The sequence below is a fragment of the Lepidochelys kempii genome, chromosome 3 (assembly GCF_965140285.1).
Source record: "Lepidochelys kempii isolate rLepKem1 chromosome 3, rLepKem1.hap1, whole genome shotgun sequence".
NCBI classification, from domain to species: Eukaryota; Metazoa; Chordata; order Testudines; family Cheloniidae; genus Lepidochelys; species Lepidochelys kempii.
The window spans coordinates 174,059,312-174,078,804 of NC_136382.1; the positions used below are offsets into that span (position 1 = coordinate 174,059,312).

General features: G+C 35.8%; 1 protein-coding gene across 4 annotated transcripts in view; it reads right to left on the minus strand.

The window, feature by feature from the left end:
* Positions 1–19,493, minus strand: part of LRPPRC (leucine rich pentatricopeptide repeat containing) — a 168,736-nt gene that overhangs the window by 99,796 nt on the left and 49,447 nt on the right. For all 4 annotated transcript variants that reach the window (XM_073339084.2, XM_073339083.2, XM_073339085.2 and 1 more), the window contains 9 exons: positions 15,155–15,182; positions 12,383–12,440; positions 11,127–11,233; positions 10,838–10,915; positions 10,429–10,482; positions 9,616–9,729; positions 8,220–8,350; positions 6,799–6,884; positions 5,001–5,208 (listed from right to left, as the gene is read on the minus strand). In XM_073339084.2, coding sequence (XP_073195185.2) covers positions 5,001–5,208; positions 6,799–6,884; positions 8,220–8,350; positions 9,616–9,729; positions 10,429–10,482; positions 10,838–10,915; positions 11,127–11,233; positions 12,383–12,440; positions 15,155–15,182 — 864 coding nt within the window. The remainder of the gene's footprint in view (positions 1–5,000; positions 5,209–6,798; positions 6,885–8,219; positions 8,351–9,615; positions 9,730–10,428; positions 10,483–10,837; positions 10,916–11,126; positions 11,234–12,382; positions 12,441–15,154; positions 15,183–19,493) is intronic.

Below are 19,493 nucleotides of genomic sequence, written 5' to 3' on the forward strand. Positions count from 1 at the left end.
AAGACACTATCTAATTCTTCTCTCATACCTATTTCAAATTATATAAACCATTCCCCTCTTGCTTCAAGATGAAGCTCTAAACCTAACCCTTTTACTTGTAATAAACAACTTTCCAAACCAGAGAGCTTGCTTGATAAAAAGACTCCAAATATTGATTTTAATTGGAATGAAGTGCTACAACGTTATGCATAAAGCTTTAGTGAAGTGGCAATTTACCTAAGGGGTTTACTGATTGAAAAGCTCTCAAACCTGAAATCACCAGAGAAGGAGAAAGAAAAAAGGGACTCTGGAAGAAAAAAAAAGAAAAGAAAAAAAGAAAACTCTTAAAACAAATCCCTCTCTGCAAATCTGAAGCAGATGTTAGCATGGAGGCAAATCAATTCAGTAAGGTACAATCAGCTTTACAAAAATTATTCTGTTAAGAAAACGGGCTCTTGAAAGAACTTAATGTTTTTTTCTGTTCATCAGCTACAGCGAGGAATCTTCAAGGAGACTGGTGTTGCAATTACAACTAATCCTCCCCAAAAAATTAACTGTGTTGAAGGCTTTGTAATTTCCCTAGGTACAATTTAGCTGTCACTTACTTTAAAATTTACTCAAACATGCGTTCCGAACAGCACTAACTTCACATGTCAAGTGCTTTCCAGCCAATTGAGTCTAAACTGGAAGTCGGTGTTAAACAACTGAATGATTAGACAAGATAGCTCATTTCCCTGCTCTTTTGTTCAGAATAAAATGCCACATTTACATTATCAGGCTCAACAGGATTTTCTGACAGAGGGAGAAAAAACCCTAGTGAACACTGTCCGTATTAAGCACATGAAGCCTGTCATTTACCAATCATCCTTCAAAAAGCAATAGCCATGAATGTAACTTAATTACGACCCAATGATCCTTGACGAAAAATCATCTTATCACTGTCCTGTCCCCCTAGGGCAAATGAACCACTTTTGTCCTCTGGCACTGATGATGCTAAATTCCTAATTGCAATAATGGAGTAAAAGAGCCAAACCTCCTTAATTTCCTTGCAGCACTTAAGAGTTTTAAACTGGGAGGAATAATACAGAACTAATATAAATACTTGGAATAAAGATGTTGAAAATTAGAAAAAACTGTCATCAATTAAAGATAAGCAATATTTAAAAATATTACTTATTTTTAAAAATAATGAGTTAAAAGGTCATTAAACGTATCGCATTTACAAAGGAATCATCCCTAGCACACAAAACCGCACATGTACTTAAGTCTATGAAACCTAGACAAGAACTATGGACAAACAGAGGATTCAGATTGCATCAACACACCTGCTATATGAGACACCAATGAAATGCATGTGTGTTCACACAGACTGCAGAACAAATTAACCCACAGGGCCCTTTAATGGACAGCATGAATTAAAACTGCTATTTTGATCATTTTTAAACAAATACAATCCAGTTATACCTTCTGGATATTTTCAAATGACTCTACCAATTAAACAGGTTGTGTTCACTGATCTCTGCTGACAAAACAGTTACATATTTTGCCTTCATAGTTTAGATTTAATGCACATTTTATATTTAGCTACCTGGAAATTTTCTTAGCAAATGTGATAAGGGTTTTAAGTATGTATTTGTCCATGATGTATAAATTAACTAGCAGTATATTTTTCTTTAAATCTGGGAAGATAAAATATAAATTGAGATCTGAAATAATTCCATTTTTAGAGAAACTTTATAAATCAAATGAAACTAAGTTTCTACCTTACACAACATTCACATTTATATTTTAAAGATTTGCTTGTGCAACTATCTAGTAAGAGTAAAATCAGCAGCTGTGGTAGAGGTTTATTTCCCCTCCTGTAAATAGAGATTATCAAAGCACTGTATAGCACAGATGCAGATTAGCTTCACAAACCTCTATATAGTTTTGTAAATCTGTTCGTGTTTGAATAGGTTTCCCTTGACAGTTGATAGAGGAGAGCAAAGAATAACCCCCAAAAATTACCCTCTAAATCCTCAAGGATTTTCATATTATACAGGTAACACACACACTGTCACAACATTAACCTCTCCCCATTATCAGCAATTGGAAGAATCAGTTCAAAAGTAAGACAAGTTTTGAGCCCAATCTTCAAGCTTATTATATTCCTATGGAAGATTTTGACAGATTGCTCAATATTAAAAACATCCAAAGTCAATATCCTGATTAGGATATTTTGCCATACCATTAAAAGAAGAATGATCTTGAATGAGGGATTGAAGATCAGATATGTAGGCTTTTTTGCAATTTTTCCTGGCGAATTTACATTTCTTAAGTTAATACAATGCTCACACCAAGAATAAAGCTAATACCTTTTAAGATCACTTAAAAGGATTTTTACTTTAAATTGAGATAATTGCTTTATCTTGGGGAAAACAAAACCATCTTTATTATTTAAGTTAAATTTATTTCTATGATAATCTATTTCTGAACTAGTTAGTAAAATTTCCTCCCTGTCTACTCATAAAAGGGCTCGGGTGGGGTGGTATTAAAAATGGGTTTTCTGGCTATGCCAAAAGAAGGACAGGAGACATTTGACATGGGTTTAATCAGGCCGCAACTTTATTATTAGATATCTGGGACTACCCAGCAGACAACAATGTACAGTGCAGGTAATCCTATATTTATTCTGTAATTACCTGCGGGGCTTCTACCAGCTCCCTCTCACAAATCCACTGCTGGGAACTTACCGTCCACCCCCCCCACACACCCCCCCCCGGTAGGAGGGTTAAGGTGGGCTGTAAGAATGGGGGGTGGGGCTCCCTGCCGTTCCAATCATATAAGAGTCCCCAACCACCCCACATTCGTCCATTTAATGAACGCCTCTCTTTTACTTCACCAGATTTTGTTAAGAAAATATTTTATTGGGAACTGTCACCTTAAAAAGTGTTAAGAATGTGAAAACTCTGAAGATCTTTCCTATCTTGCATGCTCTCTGTAGGAGAAACAAGTCTCTGAAAATGATTTGGAAAATGTAAAAGTTTAGTTGTCAGTCCAAAAAGACTGGTAAGGCAAGAGTAAGCATTTTAAAACTATGATTGTTGAAGTCTTCCATAACAATCACAGGGGTTTCCTTTCCCTCCTACCAATGTCAGGAATAATAATTTTTTTTTTTAAATGGCACCAGCAGAGCCAGTTCCATGGAACATTAGAAAATCCTGCAGCTCATCTGACTGGCTTGCCGAACTTCTGAAGTGACAAAACTGTACCAGACACTTAACTTCAGCAGTTCAGCACCTGCATGTGTGCTACCACGGAGCTATGTAGCATGACAAGTAGCAAATCACTTGGGGGCGGAACCACAGTGATGAGCAAATGTTATAGCGGACATGTATAATCATACCCATTGTAACACTATGTTCAGTTCAATCATAACTTTCCAAAATTTTTATAACCTTCCAGGAAGAAATTTCTCAGGCTTGATCACATCCTGAAGGTGAACTTTTTTCAAAGTCTGAGCAGAAACTGTTCCTTCCTTTTTAAGAAGAAACGTCAGGATGGGGTAACAAGGCTTTTCCTATCGTAATAAGGGAAGAAACTCTGTCTTGTAACCTTCCTCAGAGGAGCAGGGAAGGAGCTAACTCTTGCAGACATTTTAAGTTATTTGGGATAGTGTGTTCCAATGCTTTCTAGCCAAATATTTCCACATTATGGCAAGTCTCACTTTCTCTCTCTTTAAAAATAAGCTAATGATGACAATTTTTAAAATATACAAAATAATAAAATTAAATATTACAAAACCATACACGTATGTACGAGGTTATAGAGACAGATTTTTTCCCATATGAGAGCAAACACTGAGTTTTTTAATGGTAGTTAATATAACAACAATTGGATGTTCCAGTGTTAGCAAGCATATATTCCTGAAAGCTGACTGACTGTTCAATAGATGGCACTATGAAAACATCAGTAATATTTTATATAGGGTTTATTTAAAAAGAAACAAAAGAACATATTTAATATAAATAAGTGACCAAATTGGAAGAGACTGTTGAAGAATTGAGACAGAGTCCAAAATGGATAGAAGCAGGGGTCCTGGAATAATTTGTATAGGGGGAGTGCTGAGAACCACTGAACCAAACCATAAACCCTGTATTTGATGGAACTACTTCAAGCCAGGGAGTGCTGCTGCACCCCCAGCACCAATGGATAGAAGAGAAGCACTGAAAACTTGAAATAGATTGAACACTGAAGACTGTGTGTTGGAGGGGTGTGGGGACCTAATTCTTGACACTCCTGTGACAAAGACCAATTATATACAGTTCAAATGTGGAATTTTCCTCAAGTAATTGTGTCTCATATTAAGAGGACCATGCAAGGAAATATGCCACATAGTATATGAAAATTATTTCCTGCCGGAACAAATGCATGGAGTTCATTCTCTTGTTGAATTATACTACAGGTACAAACGGAAAAGTAATGGGAAATATTTGGACTGGAGTACCCAGACTATACAGTGATACTTTGGGAGTAGTATCAGATTTCTTATCTTTTCACTTAATTACTTAGTGCACAAGGAAACCTAACTTCCTACATAAGTGTTATTGAGATGTGCAGTTACAATGAAATATATACATCTTTTGGGTGGGGAACACATACTTCTTATCTCAATAACTTAGGAATGTATGTAGCATACGATGACCCTATATCCCTTATTCAAACACAATTGCAAGGCTTAAAATCTGAAACAACCAATTTGTGAGCAAATTTTGATTGTGTTAAATTTGTCCATGTGACATAATCATAGCTCTCATGTAGGCACCATGAAATAAAATATAATTAACAAAAAATAACCTATTGGTCTGTTTTTCAGTGTTCCATCTAAAACAGTCTCACAAAAAGTTTTACTTTAATACACTACATCTGTGTGTGTGTGTGTGTGTGTGTGTGTGTGTGTGTGTGTGTAATAAATAAATCATGTAATATGAACAAATATTAGATCATACTCTACCTTTAATCCCAAGCCTCAGAAAACTTACTTTTCAAGGTGAACAGTAATCAGAGGGGAACAGAGGTTAGCAGAAGGCTTTGCTAAGCCCAGCATCAGAATGGACTCATGTAATCGATTCACCATTTCAGCTTCACCTCGCATGGCTGCAGCATTAAGGATGTGGAAAAAGGATGTGACTGTTGTATCTTTGATAGGAATATCTCTCTCTTTCATCTCCTTTAGAATGTTAATAGCATCTACAATGAAACAACACAAAAGACCCTTAGGTAATTTCATGTAGGGAAAACAAACTGCTATTAAAACAGCATTTCAAACCCAGCAGGAATGTAAATTCTGGTGTATAATGCCGATTTCAAGTTAATTACTACTTGCATTTCTAAACGAGACTACAATTATAAATCCACAATAGCATGGCTTTATCATTCACGGCAACTTTGACTACAAATTATAGATAGGAACTGTGTGCCCACTTTGCACCACATAACCCTGTACAGTCTGCCCTATAGCTGCAAGATCCCACCAAATGGATGCTTTTATCGTTCAGTGCTAACATCTGCTAAATCACACCATTGTTTCTTTAGCAGATGGCTTGTCACGAGGCCAGATAATAAAGATGTGTTTACACTGAATATACAGCCAGACTAATGGTCTGATACCGATAGGGCCTGTTTGCTGTGTCGATACTAATTAGCCAAGGAGAGCCAATGAAAGCTTTCTAACAGACTGCATGTTAAAACATTAGGTTCATTAAGCTTCATTAGGAAGGCAGAAACAAACATTTTGGTATATGGAATAAGTGCATTTTTATAATGTTCGTAATTATTGCACAGGCAAAATGTTTTGACCACTTTACATAAAAGCAATAAAGCTGCCTAATCTTTTAAAAGAGCTTTGCAGATCACAAATGTACCACAGAAAATAATGCTACTCAGAAAATGTAGCCATACTTCTTCACTGTAGAGGTGACGAGGATCTAATTTAATGTCACCTGGAAGGGGGCAGGGTTTTGAATATAATTCTAATAAGTGATCAAGTGAAATTTCAATGAAATCATCTGATGAAGAAAAAAAGGTATAATTTTACATTAACAAAGAAAATAGCCATAATGTAAGATTAAAAAACTGAAAGATTGAGTTATGTTGGCTAGATTTTGTAGCTCTGCTTTAAAACAAATGGCAATATCCCGTAGGTTATAATAATCAGCCTAATAACTTCCTACATTATTAGGCATGAAGTCCATATCATTTACAGCAAAGACTTAGGAATCCACTTTGGGTATCAAATGCAATATACTCATTAATGCCAAAATTACAAATCAATCTATCACACAGACTTTAAACTGCAATGTGAATAAAATATAAACAAATGCCAACATTAAAAAATATTAAAATACTTCATAAAACAAGTTACTGGATTTTTACTGCAGTGTTTGGACCCTTACAAGAAGGTTATGTTTATAGGTTCTATGTTCAGCCTTCAGACCTTCTTAAAGAAAAACAAAGCCATTAGTCTAGGCACATACGCAATTTGTGCCATAAGTCATGATCTTCAAACTCAATCCAAACAGCAATGCTAATAAAAACTAGCTGCAGAAATGCAAAAAGCACTGAGCTGTGCAAATGTAAATGACAAGCTTGCCAATCCATTAAAACTAATGGCCTGTACTGTCCAAGCATCTCTGGTTGAATTCACATGCAAATTTGTATGCAAAATGTTCAAGCACTTTGCAGGACATGATATACCATTAATATCAACTCACATTTTAGTCCAGTGGCAAGATACCTTTATTATATAGCAGAAACTTATACTGAAAGCAAATGGCTTACCTTCTAGTCTGCCATGCTTTCCTAAGACTTTCACCAAGGCTAAGTACTTATTTGTGTCAAGAGCAACAGATGAATCTTTACGGAAGCTAAAAATTAGAACATATTAAAAACTGCATTAATAGAAGTTCAGTTTTTTAATGTATATAGAATGAAGGTTTATTCTTACAGACAAAGCAACAAAGGTATGGAATTAGTTACACAGAAGTTAGATTAAAATATTTGAGAGAGAATCTGACAGTCAAAGTTTGCTATTGAAAGTACATTTTTTCTCTTTGAAAAAAGGATATTAGGCAGCAAAGAAACTTTTCAGAGAGTTTACGAAAGGTATGTCTTTATCAATTTGACAGTAGGGAAGAACAAGGCACACTTCTCCCATATTTAGGACAGAAACTTCTTCCTGCAAGCACCCCGTCTTTGAGTATTACAGTACAAATAGTACTGAACAAAGTCATCCACCTTTTGTAGCCTTCAATTTCTACTGTTCATAGTACTGTTTCTTTAATTTAGTCATTTTCCCAAGAATATTGAAGGAAGGAAGGCAGGAAGGTGCTTTTTAAGGCACTTGTTAGCAGCTCCCATAATAAGCTCACAGCAGATCACTGAGTCTTGACCTACCTTTGAAGCACTACTATAAAACTCAAAATCATTACTTGGTAAAATCTCACGATGAGACATTTAAATAAAAAAACCAGCATGGAAAAAGTTACTACATACATACAATAGCAAGTTTCCCAGTGCTAACGAGTGAGCCATTTTGTCTCTTTCTCAACACTGACAGAGCTCCCTCCACATTATGGACACCTGACTTGAATTCCACTGTAAAAGCCAAGTAAATTTTAGCAAGGGAAGGGGGAGAATCAAAAGTATGCAAAAGTAATACATAACTATTATGATTCACTGTAACATTAAAATTGAATTTTAATTTTTTTTGGGGGGTGAGGAGGGAAAGGTACAAGAAAGGAGGATGCTCTGTAAAACAATTTGCTCCCAGACAAATCATGCATAACACATTTTAGCTGGGAGCTAATGTTCACAACCAAGATATAATCTCTGAAAATGGAGGTTTAAAAAGGAAATGTTTGCTGACAGGTCTTAAAATATAATGTCACTTACAAGCATTGCTATTCTGATGCAATATAAATGCAGTTATATTACCATTTTTCAAAAACAAACCTGAATTTAAACGCTAAAGGCTGTTGACAAAAACATCATAATTTGCTCATTTAAGATAATACATCACACACACACTTTCAAAGTGTGCTAATAAACTGCCAACAATTCCTGGTCTTTCTTAACAATTATACACAGGGGAAAAACTAATTAAAAATGTATGAAGGGGTTAATATTCAACCTACTTAATTCAACAAGGTCTGTGTATCAGCATAAATCTCTGTGACATGTTTCAGTGCCGGTGTACTTACACTTCTTCTTTCAGGTTCATTGCATCTTCTACATTATCATGTCGACAGCACAAATTTATCAAGGCTGCATAGCCACCAACAACCATGTCCGATTCGTATTTGGCTTTCACTTCAAGGGCTTTTTGCATATTCTAAAAAAAGAGGAACAGAGCAAAGATGTGAACCACAGAAAAAGTCAATACGACATTATGAATGCTAGGTTCAGTGTGTAGCTATATGAATACCTTTAGTGTTTTAATACCAAAAAAAAATGTTTGTGAAACAAAGCTGGTATTGCTTTAACTGATTTTAATAATAAAAGTTATTTTTAAAAATAAATTCACCTGTTCCCAAACTGTTTCAGTTCAACTTAATTGAAAGGTGTATTTTAGGTGTTAGTCTACCTGTTTTAACTGAAGTGTTTACAATGCTTTATTACGGACAGATTTTTGTTGTCACACATAGAACTACAAACATGATTGATTATGGAATATGGACTAATTTTTATGTACAATGCCATGCTTTAATTTTATCAGGCACCAATATCCTAAACATAAAATTGAAAAAAAACTTTATAAGACAAGAAACCAATTCATAATCGAATTAAACAGGCTGCTTCAGCATTTGCCATAATCTTTTAAAATATGTATTTTGCATTGCTGTTTATGCAATTTAATGGGTGCCATATTAAAGCTTATGACTTATCAGACTATTCTTATAGTCTCAGGTACAACATTGTAACAGACAGTCATTTGAGAAACAGAATCTCTCCAAAGGCTGGATTTACAGCAATACTGAATACTATGCTATAATCTTAAACACAGTTATGGCTCTTTGTAAAACCATGGGTATATGACAAAATCATACTGAACAAGAAATTGGACAAAAGTCTGATGATATCCCACGAATTGCAGACACACTAAAATGAATATGAGCTACAGCTGGACGCTCGCCGAATGAAGGCAAGAGTCTCTTTATCTCAGAAAGAGCTTTCCTCCAGCAGGAAAATGGAATTTCAATCCCTGCATTAACAACCTAGTAATATTTGACTTGCAAATGACTACTGCATGTATCAGTTGCTTGACAATCTAGAGATATAAGAGACCGGAGCCATGGCTTGAAAGGACATTTGGCATGTATGATAAACCTATCACAGCTGTTACTATCATTCACTTTGCAGATTATTGTAAACAAACTTCAGCAACCCCAAAACATGTCATTCAAGGTGTAGCTGAAATTAGTTAACCTTTTTATTTAATTGTTTTTTTGCCCTTATGTCTGATTTATAAGCATCAAACCTTGAAACCTCAAGCACTGCGCTTGTCCTGCTTAAATACATCTATCCATAATACAGTCATCTACATTCGTTTTAAATATAGCTCAGCATTTGCAATGATCTCTGCATTGCTCAAGTTACCTCTTCTGCACAGAGAGCAACTATAAGCTGTTTTAGGACATTTCCAATAGGTTGCTTTTCAGCTTTTAGTTTTTCCAGTTCCTCCTCCAAAGCAGACACTCCAAGTTCAGTATTCTAAAAACAGGTGATAAAAAGAAAACAAAAGTTAAAAAAAAAGAAAATTAATAGGTCACTTTGCCAAAGGAAGATGAAACCTGTTCATTCATAAGTCAAAAGAAAAATTTGTAACAATTAAGAATGCTGCAGCTAATTAAGGAGCTGATGCTAGTTAAGAACTTGAGACAACAGCATAATGAAGCCATGGGAGCTTTTTACAGTGTGGAAACATCAGCTTCTCTCAGGCTCATTTCTTTAATGGTAGAAGTAGAGAAAAGAGGTCTGTTTCTTTACCTCTCAGATCTAGGCACACTGAAGATTAAAAAAAGACTTGATGTCATACAGCCACCACCATACTGGATTTATACTCCTGTCATTCAAGGAGTTCAGAGTGCATAACCTGATTAAGCCTCACACCACCACTATGAGCTGAATTTTACAAATGGGGAAACTGAGGCACAGAACCTAAGTGAATCGCCAAGCTCAATCAGCAAATCTGAGGAAGAACCTACATATTCTGACTCCCAATCTTGTATATTAGTCACTAGACTGTGCTTCCTTCCACATGGCCCCCAAACTCCTCCCAAAATGGGAATACTTTTAGTTGTAGACTATACAAGTATATCACTGAGAACTAGTTAATACTTTCATGCATTATCTGAAAAAAAATTGATTACCATGCCACGAAGAAATCCAGCTATTAGTGAATTTACTTACTTTTGGAATGTCTGCTACTGACAACTTTTCTCTATCAGCCAATAAAATTATATCCTAGAATTTAATAAGACATTCAAAATATCAGTAAATAAAAACAAAAAGTTTTATGAATAAAATGATGCTTAAAATGTTGTGGCAAGTTAATTCTAAGTACAATAGCTTTTTTCTAGTGTTATTAGGTTTACTAAAAGGAAAAGACTGATTCTTTAAAATACTTTCATCAAATGCAGCTCTTCACAAATATCCTAAATTAAATTGGGTTTTGAGAGCAAAGAAGATTTAGGGAAAGGATGAAGGTTTTACACAGTTAATCAAATAAATCTATTTTGGCAAGACTATATTACTGGAACACACAACATATATATTTTATATTTTGAAGAAACAAAATAGTTACTATATAACCACAGACCTTAATTAACTCAGGAACACGATAGGCGTCCAGCAGGTTGCGAAGGCCTCTGTAGATATTTGTAGGGATTACTACATTCTGTATCAAGAGGTGGGGGGAAAATTATATGAGTTTTGAAACACAACCAAACTGAAATTTGTCTAACAGAAATTATCTCAGACATAATTTAAGTCTCCAGCTCTTCCATGTCATTGAGAAGTGGTCTGTTGTACTTAAAAGCAGCAATTTCAAATCTAATAGATACATGTCAGGCAGGACAGGCATTATGTAGCAAAAAATGAAATGGTACCATCTTCTTCAGCTGATGGAAGTATTGTCTCAAATGCTCCTCCTTGGCCTGTACCTCTGAGTCACTCATGCTGTCAATCAAGTTATAAAGAAAATAGCCAACAGCTTCTGTGGAAAAAAACAAGAGAAAGCATTCCACTAAAATTACTGAGACTGTCATGTTATCAAGATTAATTTATAAGAAATCATTTTGGTGTGAGATGTCACCCTGATGAGAGGCTCTGAAATGGCAACAATGATCACTGAGGCATAGAGATTATGTGGTTTGGGAGCACATATCTAACTGGTGAGTGAAAGGAATATTAATTATTTTCAGAACCAGTGACAGCTTTTCAGTACAGAATCTTACTTCAATCTATTTTTTCCACCACTGTGTGACAGAAGTGGTACTGCCCAAGGCCTTCCCCCCCTTTCCTACCCACTACCCCAAATAGTTGCCACAAATATTTTGTCATTGCTCAAAAGAAAAAATAGCTTCCTAAAGGTTTGCATATTTTATTCTGCATCTTTTACACATTTTTGTATTAAAATGCTTTTTATAGCCAGCTAGTGGAACATAAATACAGAGTAAAGAATATTAAATAATTTTAACAAGTAGATCCAATAATCCTGTGAAGAGCTGCCTATTAGCCAATGAAAATCAAGATTAACAAAGATGGCTTAGCTAACAGCACTAATTTTCTTGTGCATTCAAGCATAAAAATTTATATAGCCTTGTATTCAAGCCTCAAGAAATAGCTAAGGACTTTCCAAAAGGTTTGGTTTCCTCTACGAAACTTACACTCAGAAAAATAGGAATTAAAACAAAAAATAGAAAATGTATTTCTCTAGATTAAATGAAAACAGAGTCAATTTGTTTCAAAATAATGTATTTGGATTGATAGGTACCATTTTGTTTAATAAAATTAGAAAAGGTTATCAAAATGACCATTAGTTGGAAAAGATTCTACTTAAACGTTTTCACTACATGAATAATATTGACACAGACGGATTTATTCTAAGTATCTATTTTGCTTTAAAAACTGCTCATTTTTCTAAATATGAAATATATTTTTAATTAAAAAGAGTAATGAAAGATCACATTGGATCTGATAAAATATGCTGTGGTTATCAGGATAAAGATTTTACCCAACATGTTTTCAAATTTCACTTTCAAAAAGAAGCAATCAGTGTTTACTGTTGTAATCCCTCAAGCCCATCATTACACAGAAGAACGGATTTGTGGATAAGTTACAATCATAGAAATTGAAACTCTACCAGTTGGTCCTGGAGGCGTCTGGCAATAACGTCCATCCTTGTACAACAGTTCAGTTATCTGGTAAGACAGAATAATCGTACACTGCAGTCAACAGAAGCAAGAAAGGACAAATAGTATCTGAAATTGAATTCTCCAAATAATAAAGTACCTCTCCACTAAGGTATTATTCTATACCACATCATAGTAATTCACTAGGAAAAAATAAAATACAAGGAAGTTTTTTTGTAAATAATAGGTTTTCCTCAAAAAAAAATATATATATATATATATATATATATATATATATATATATATATATATATATATTGCAGCTGAAACGTTTTCTGAGGTATGGCAATTAGACTCTATTCTATTCTGTTTATGTATCATCCTACAAAGTAAGTGATCATAAGACAGACACTGCTTACAGCAATCATTAACCAATGTCACTTCTGGAGTTGTTAAAATTATGTTCCAATTTGCTGAAAAGCCTGAAACTGGACCATAGAGCTTTTATTTTTTTACAGTTTGAAACAAGTGAAGCTGTGCAGAAAAAGTGATATATCCTACAACGTTAATTTGAAAATTTCTATAATTTAGATATTCCACATCAGTTGCAACCTTGGTTGAAAACAAGTAAATTCACTTTTAATGACACCTTGTACATACATAGAAAGCACCAAACAAAAACATTTAGTTCTTGAGTCTTAAATAAAGTGTATAAAGACTAACCAATTTGACATTGGTCCAATCGGTCTTATAAAACTGAAGGAGTAGCTAATATTTTATTTTAGAAAAGGTATTCTCCCTATATTCCTTCTCTCCCCAAACAGATATGATAAATGCTCACCCTAAATACAAAAAAACTTTAAAACATCTTTGTTTTTTCTTAGTACGGGAAGATACAGCCATTAAATAAAGTCCTAATTTCATTCTCTCTCAAGGATGTCAGTGTTCTATATTTGGGCTTTTTCTACTATGATGTTAGTACCAAAGCTAAACCAAATGGGTGAGAAAGGTACACACACTGTTACCTAAATACTGAGGGAACAAAGCTCTATTTTACGTAATGGAAAAGGGGGAGGAAAGCCACGCATCTTCACTTGCTAATAGAAAGAAACAAACAAAGCCAGACACCTGTCGTGCTCTGGGATGCCTACATCACATTCAGTTACATGAAGAAAACAAGATGTGGACAGTTAAACTACAGCTTTTGCCCCCACCCCCTTCTTACTCGTACTTGGAAATATATCAGAAAAGTCACAAGAACATACAGCCCACTGCTCCAGAAATCAAACCCCAGAATGACATGAGAGGAATGGATGAGAGGAAATACCAAAAAGAGTGACTGTTACTTGTTTTAAAAATTGAACATTGTAAGAAGTCTTGTAAATTGAGACTCCTTGGAAGCGCAATCTTTGTTCATTATAAGGATATTTTTCAATTTCAATACTTGACTTCTGAATTGCAAGACAGCTTTTTTCTAAAATTGGATGCCTTAAGAAAAAAAATGTATCTACTTGTAAATTTAGCAAACAACTTCAGCTCAACTACTGTCACAAGAGAAACTGCATCCTCTCTTTCTCAGTTGTGGGAAAGAGCAGCAGCAGTTCAGATTACAGCCTCATGCTTGTGGCATCACTATTTGATATTGCCAAAGATCTTGCCAGGCTCCTCCAGCAATGGGAGGGAATTTCCCGTGTGACATTCTTGATAGTTCAAATGTAAAAAAGCAAGCAAAACAAAAAAACCCAAAACACTCCAAAAACTTCCTTTTGAAAAAAGTTTAAGACTTTCCTTCCACATTAGAAAAAGGCAATGAAGCACAAGAACAATCTACTTTTGCTTCACAGTTATCGTTTATGTTAGCTGACTTAACCCCAAATATATTACATTCTAAGTTACAATTTTTACTTTGTCCTCAGTTTTCCTCACAGGCAGATTGAAGCATACAAGATCATCATGAAAACATGCTATGATCCATGCAATACTTCAGAGTGGCACAGTGAAACAAGTACAGGATAGCAGCTTTAAAAATAAAACTAAGTAAACTCCTGAAAGCAAGGTGCTGAACTCAACATAGTGAAAGCTTCCCACTCACAGCTCTATTAATGCATCTCAGTCCTGATCTACCAGCGACTTCACTATCCAGTACTCTGCAGATATTACCAAATGTGTTACATTGTGGGGTGGTATGTAACGTGGACCACAACTGGGAGGACAAGATGATCACAGTAATTTCCATTTGTGACTTGAGCTGGGTGACTGCCTTCATCTGGAATCTCCTTGCTTTTGTTCATTTACATCAGATCCTTCATATTACTACAACATAGTAGTAACACAGTGCAATTTTTTTCACCTTAAGCTTTGTTTTTAAGTCCTAGCAAACATCTGAAGGGAAAGGAGTCATAGGAATTGGCCCCTGAATCTACATAAAATTGTATATTGGGTTTAGCGACTGCATAAGCAATAAAAAAAGTTGTTATACTTGTTATACTTAGAATTCATAGAAGTATCATGTAAAAAACTAAATAAAGTGGCACTAACACATCAGTTTTTTCTTTAATATGCCTGCCATACAAACCCAATACTACTACTAGGCATGACCAGATTAAGTCATTTCTTAATGACAAATGTCATGATCAGAAGTTACGGTCAGGGCTGCCTGTTACCAGCAACTGAACTCAAATTCACAGTAGTGCATTTTAAACATGTAGTGGTTAGAGATTTTGTTTCTGAATGCATTCCAAATAGTTCTATTTATAAATGTCAGCGTTACCATCTTCACTTACCTTGCTCCAAAGATCTACATCACTGGACCTGAAGAGGGCAGCAGAGGATAAAAAATTAACAGCAGTAAAATAATCTTTGTGTTTATTTTTTTTTTTAAAAGCAAAGAGTATTACCATTAACAAGCACCCAGCATCTGTACACAGTAAATATTCATCTTACACTGGATTATTTATCAGACTTTTTTTTTTAAATTTACTTAAGACATTCTCTTTCCACATAACAGATATACATTTCACATAAACATTTCTGTTTCTGACATGCATATTCATTTGTTTGCCATGTTGTTTAAAACTGAGTCACTATACATACAGCTACCATTAAGACTAGAGTGAGATTTACAAATTTATTATTCTGTCAGGTGATAACTGTACTGATATTTTGTACTTCAATCTATTCAGTATTTCTTTCACATCAATTTCAGGCAAATACAGAATAGGAGGTCACATTTCATGCAGTTAACATGTGTAATTTACTACTGCAAAGTCCACAGAGTCCAATATTAAAACTACATTTTAAAAAGGGATGAATAATTTTTTCAAACATTTGTAATTATACATGCAAAAATGAAGTAATCAAATCTCATGCTCTTGACGTAAATCTGATTATACAAAGGTTGCGAAAAAGAGTTCACTCCCTTCCTACAAATAGGATGGTGTAATTGCATTATTGGGGGGTTTCATTTTTTCCTTTGCAGCATCAGGTATTGGTCACAGGCCAAAAATGGGAGCAAGATGCCAGACTGCAAATCAGTTAATCAAACTGGTATAGCAAACCCTAAGTTCCTATGTTTTATACAACATAAAAACACTACACAGAAAGTAGAGCTCAAAACACACACCACCAACACTGCATCCGAACGATCAGACATCACAATAGCAGTAATTCTGATAAGCCCAAAGAGCAAAGGTGTAACTTGTATTTTATGCTCTTTTACCCCCCATACAAAGATATCAAGCTCTCAGCCTAAACAGGAACATGGAAACTATTATAAAGCATTCAGAAAAATTCATGGTGGTTTGTTTGTTTTTTTAAGCACATTCAACTTGTATTTCACTTAGACTGACAGTGGCACAAAAAGGTTAAATTAAAAATGAGTCAAACACAAGTTTATAGAGAAAACAAAATGCTGTCTCTGAGCTTTAGTGAACTTTTCAGAATAATAACTGATCTACCATGTCTCTTCATAGTGATGTCAACCAACTGATATTCTCAGATCACCTAACTCTGAAAAAACAAAACAAAAAGGTGCAGAAATCCAAAATAATGTCCAGGCCAATATTTGGTGGTTCTTTTACATAAAATCTCTTAGGTATCGGGGGAGGAGGGTGAGGGGTTAGAGCTGTATGAAGATTCTAGCCCTAAAATCTACTTACGTAAAGATTCAAATTGGACATTTAGTTCCAAAGTCTTTCGTGGGGTGCAGGGCTGGAAATGGACACAATGATGCCACGTTGCTGATCTGGAATTTTTTCATCTGAGTTTGCTACATTCTCAACTTTCATAAAAAAATTCTAGCCATGACAGTTGCAAACAAAACCTTGAATACATGAATTGAGTGTAAACGGCATAGCAATGTCTGTCCCAATTTAGAGAGACCACGAAACAATACTCTCCATTGTGAACTGCCCCATACATCTCAATGGGTAGTGAACTGAGTTGTCCAAAGATAATTTAAATGTCAACACCGATAACTATTTAATGGCTGACAGAATTATTATGAAGATCTGAACAATCTGCTTATGGCTCATTTTGGTGCTAAGAGTGGATGGTGCCTAGAAGATACCATCCCCAACAGCCAGTCTGACCCTTGGACCCAAAAGCCCAGAAGGGAAGAACAGAAGGGGCATCTGAAGAACTCCTCTAGGGGGAATAAATCATACAGTGCTCCACTCTCTTACCCAATCAGCCAATGCTCTCTCAGAACAGGCAGGGGAGGGCAGTCTGCTCCTGTATAGTTTCCTTCCAGGCTTTAATGGCTGCTACTTCTCCCTCTGCTGAGGACTGTCTGCAGACACCACTACAGAAGTGACTCACTTCATGTTTTCAAGCTTTTCTACCCAACTTTTTTTTTTTTTTTATGTAAAACTGAAATTCCAATATCTTCACATTACTTTGGGAGCAGAGGTCCAGAGCACGTACTTATTGTGCGTCTGCCTTAACCCAGCCCCACTCATGATTATCCCAAGCCCCACTGAGGTGGAGACTGAGGAGCCCAGCAGAACACATTTGATGGTATTTTGAACATTTGCAGTCTACTGTGAGCAGTTTCATATTGGCATTCCACATGGGAGAAAGTTCCACCACTATTTTCATTCCCACTCTGGGGCCTGGTTGGATTTGATTGTGTATCAATACTTGCAGATAGCAAGTACGTGGCTTTAAAAGTAGAAGTTAATCAATCAACTAGTAGATCTAAATTGGATGATATTGTGGCAGACTTAGAAGGAACAGTAATATACCATTATTTTATCTAGAGCTTTTAATTAATTCACCATTTGGGAGCATATGCAATTCTAACAAAGAAAAATAAATAATTTTGTAAGAAACTAATGCTAGCCTGATGGCTTAAAGTTTTGTCTTGACTAGGAAGAGTGATACAGCTTAGACAACCCCCACCTAACATGTGCTAGTTAAGCCCAAAATAAATTCTACTTTTTCCTGGTGGAGGCAGAGAGTAACACCTTGTAGCTCAATTTGGCTGGTTGAGTTGTAGCCTGTATTACCAGCTGATATCTGGAACTTTCTTCAGTTTTCACGTGACTTTCTTTGCCGTGTGCTGACTTGCTCCCACCCTCTCCTTAAGTCTCTTCACCTCACTTTTACTACATATCTTCCCCTCTTTTCCCCTGCTCCATCCACTGGTTCCCTTTCCCTTTGCTTCCAATTAGCTTATCCCCTCCTAACCAAGCCCTCTCACCACCACCACATTCCTAAAAAGTGGAACATGACGTTTGTTGCTATCACATCGTTCACTGTGCTTGTGTGTTCTATCCTTTCCCCCACTCTGTCTTATCTTTTTAGACTGTAAGCTCCTCACTGCAGAGACCATCTACTACTTCGTTTTTGTACAATACATAGTACAATGGGATCCCATTCTTGGTTGGGCTTTAGGCACTATCATAATAAACAAAATTAAATGTAATAAAGATCAAGCTGGAGATGTTACCCTGTACCTCTACCAGGAAAAAAGGTAGAGAAGAAGTCAGGTTTACCTAACACGCTGGCTAAGCCTGACCTAAACATGACATTTCCTAATCATGAAAAAGACGCAGTGAATAGCAATGTGCTATCACAAGAGACAAGCTTTGGACTCTGGAACACCTGGAACATTGCAGAGGTGTCCTCTGAGTCTCCCAAAGTCTCCTATCATTGATAGTCTCTGATAATTGATTATGGAAAACTAAAATGAAATTTTAGAACCAGTTGCTTGCCACTTACAATCAAACAGCTAAGTGCAGTATTTGCTGTACAATATGAACATCTGTTTGGTGGTGAAGGTGGGATTCATGTTATACAGGAGGGTTAAACAGTGGCCCAAAATCAAGGTAAGGGCAAAAACCGTATCACTTTAACTCTAATAGGTTATGTTTGAATGCCTTCTCAAAAGCTGAATATCTTCTAATATAACGAACTTTAAAACACTCTTACACTGAAAACAGTATTCGTGTTCAGAACCTCCATTCTCTTTTCCCCCCAAGAAGCTCCATCTCTCATGAGGAGAGTAGCGCCCCTTGGCAAAGACACCTGTGAGGTGAGGAAGGCTGTGTGCAGTCAGATGCTAGAGACCCCTTTTACAAAAAAGGACTAAAATATATGGATGCAGGTAATAAATGATGGCAGTATGCCTCAGCATGAACTACCTTCACTACTATGGATTGAACTGCCAGTGTTCAAGAGCTATGGGAACCTCCAGGGCACAGAAAGCTTTCAGATGTGCTCAACTAACTGTCCTTGTCACTGCTTCAACAATTATTTCTTTAAGTGGTACTGTTCAGCTTTTTAAAAAAAAGTCTCTTATCACAAGCCTTAGTATAATTCGGTGAGATTACTCTAAGAATATGGCTAGAAGTATATTTTGTTTCCAAATATTATTTTAAAAACATACTAAAATATCTGGACACCAAAAATATTTTGAAGCCATTACTTAGAGCCATACTGGGACCAAGTGGCACAGTTGATTAACTCTCAGCTTGATATTAGGGAACTGATTAATTGCCAGGGGACATAAGGGATAAGGTTTTGAGGAGAGCAAGACTAGTGTGCAGCTTGTCCAGACTGGTTATGCCAGGAACCCTCCCTCTTCCCGCGGACAGTACTATTAATGTGACCCACTTCCCC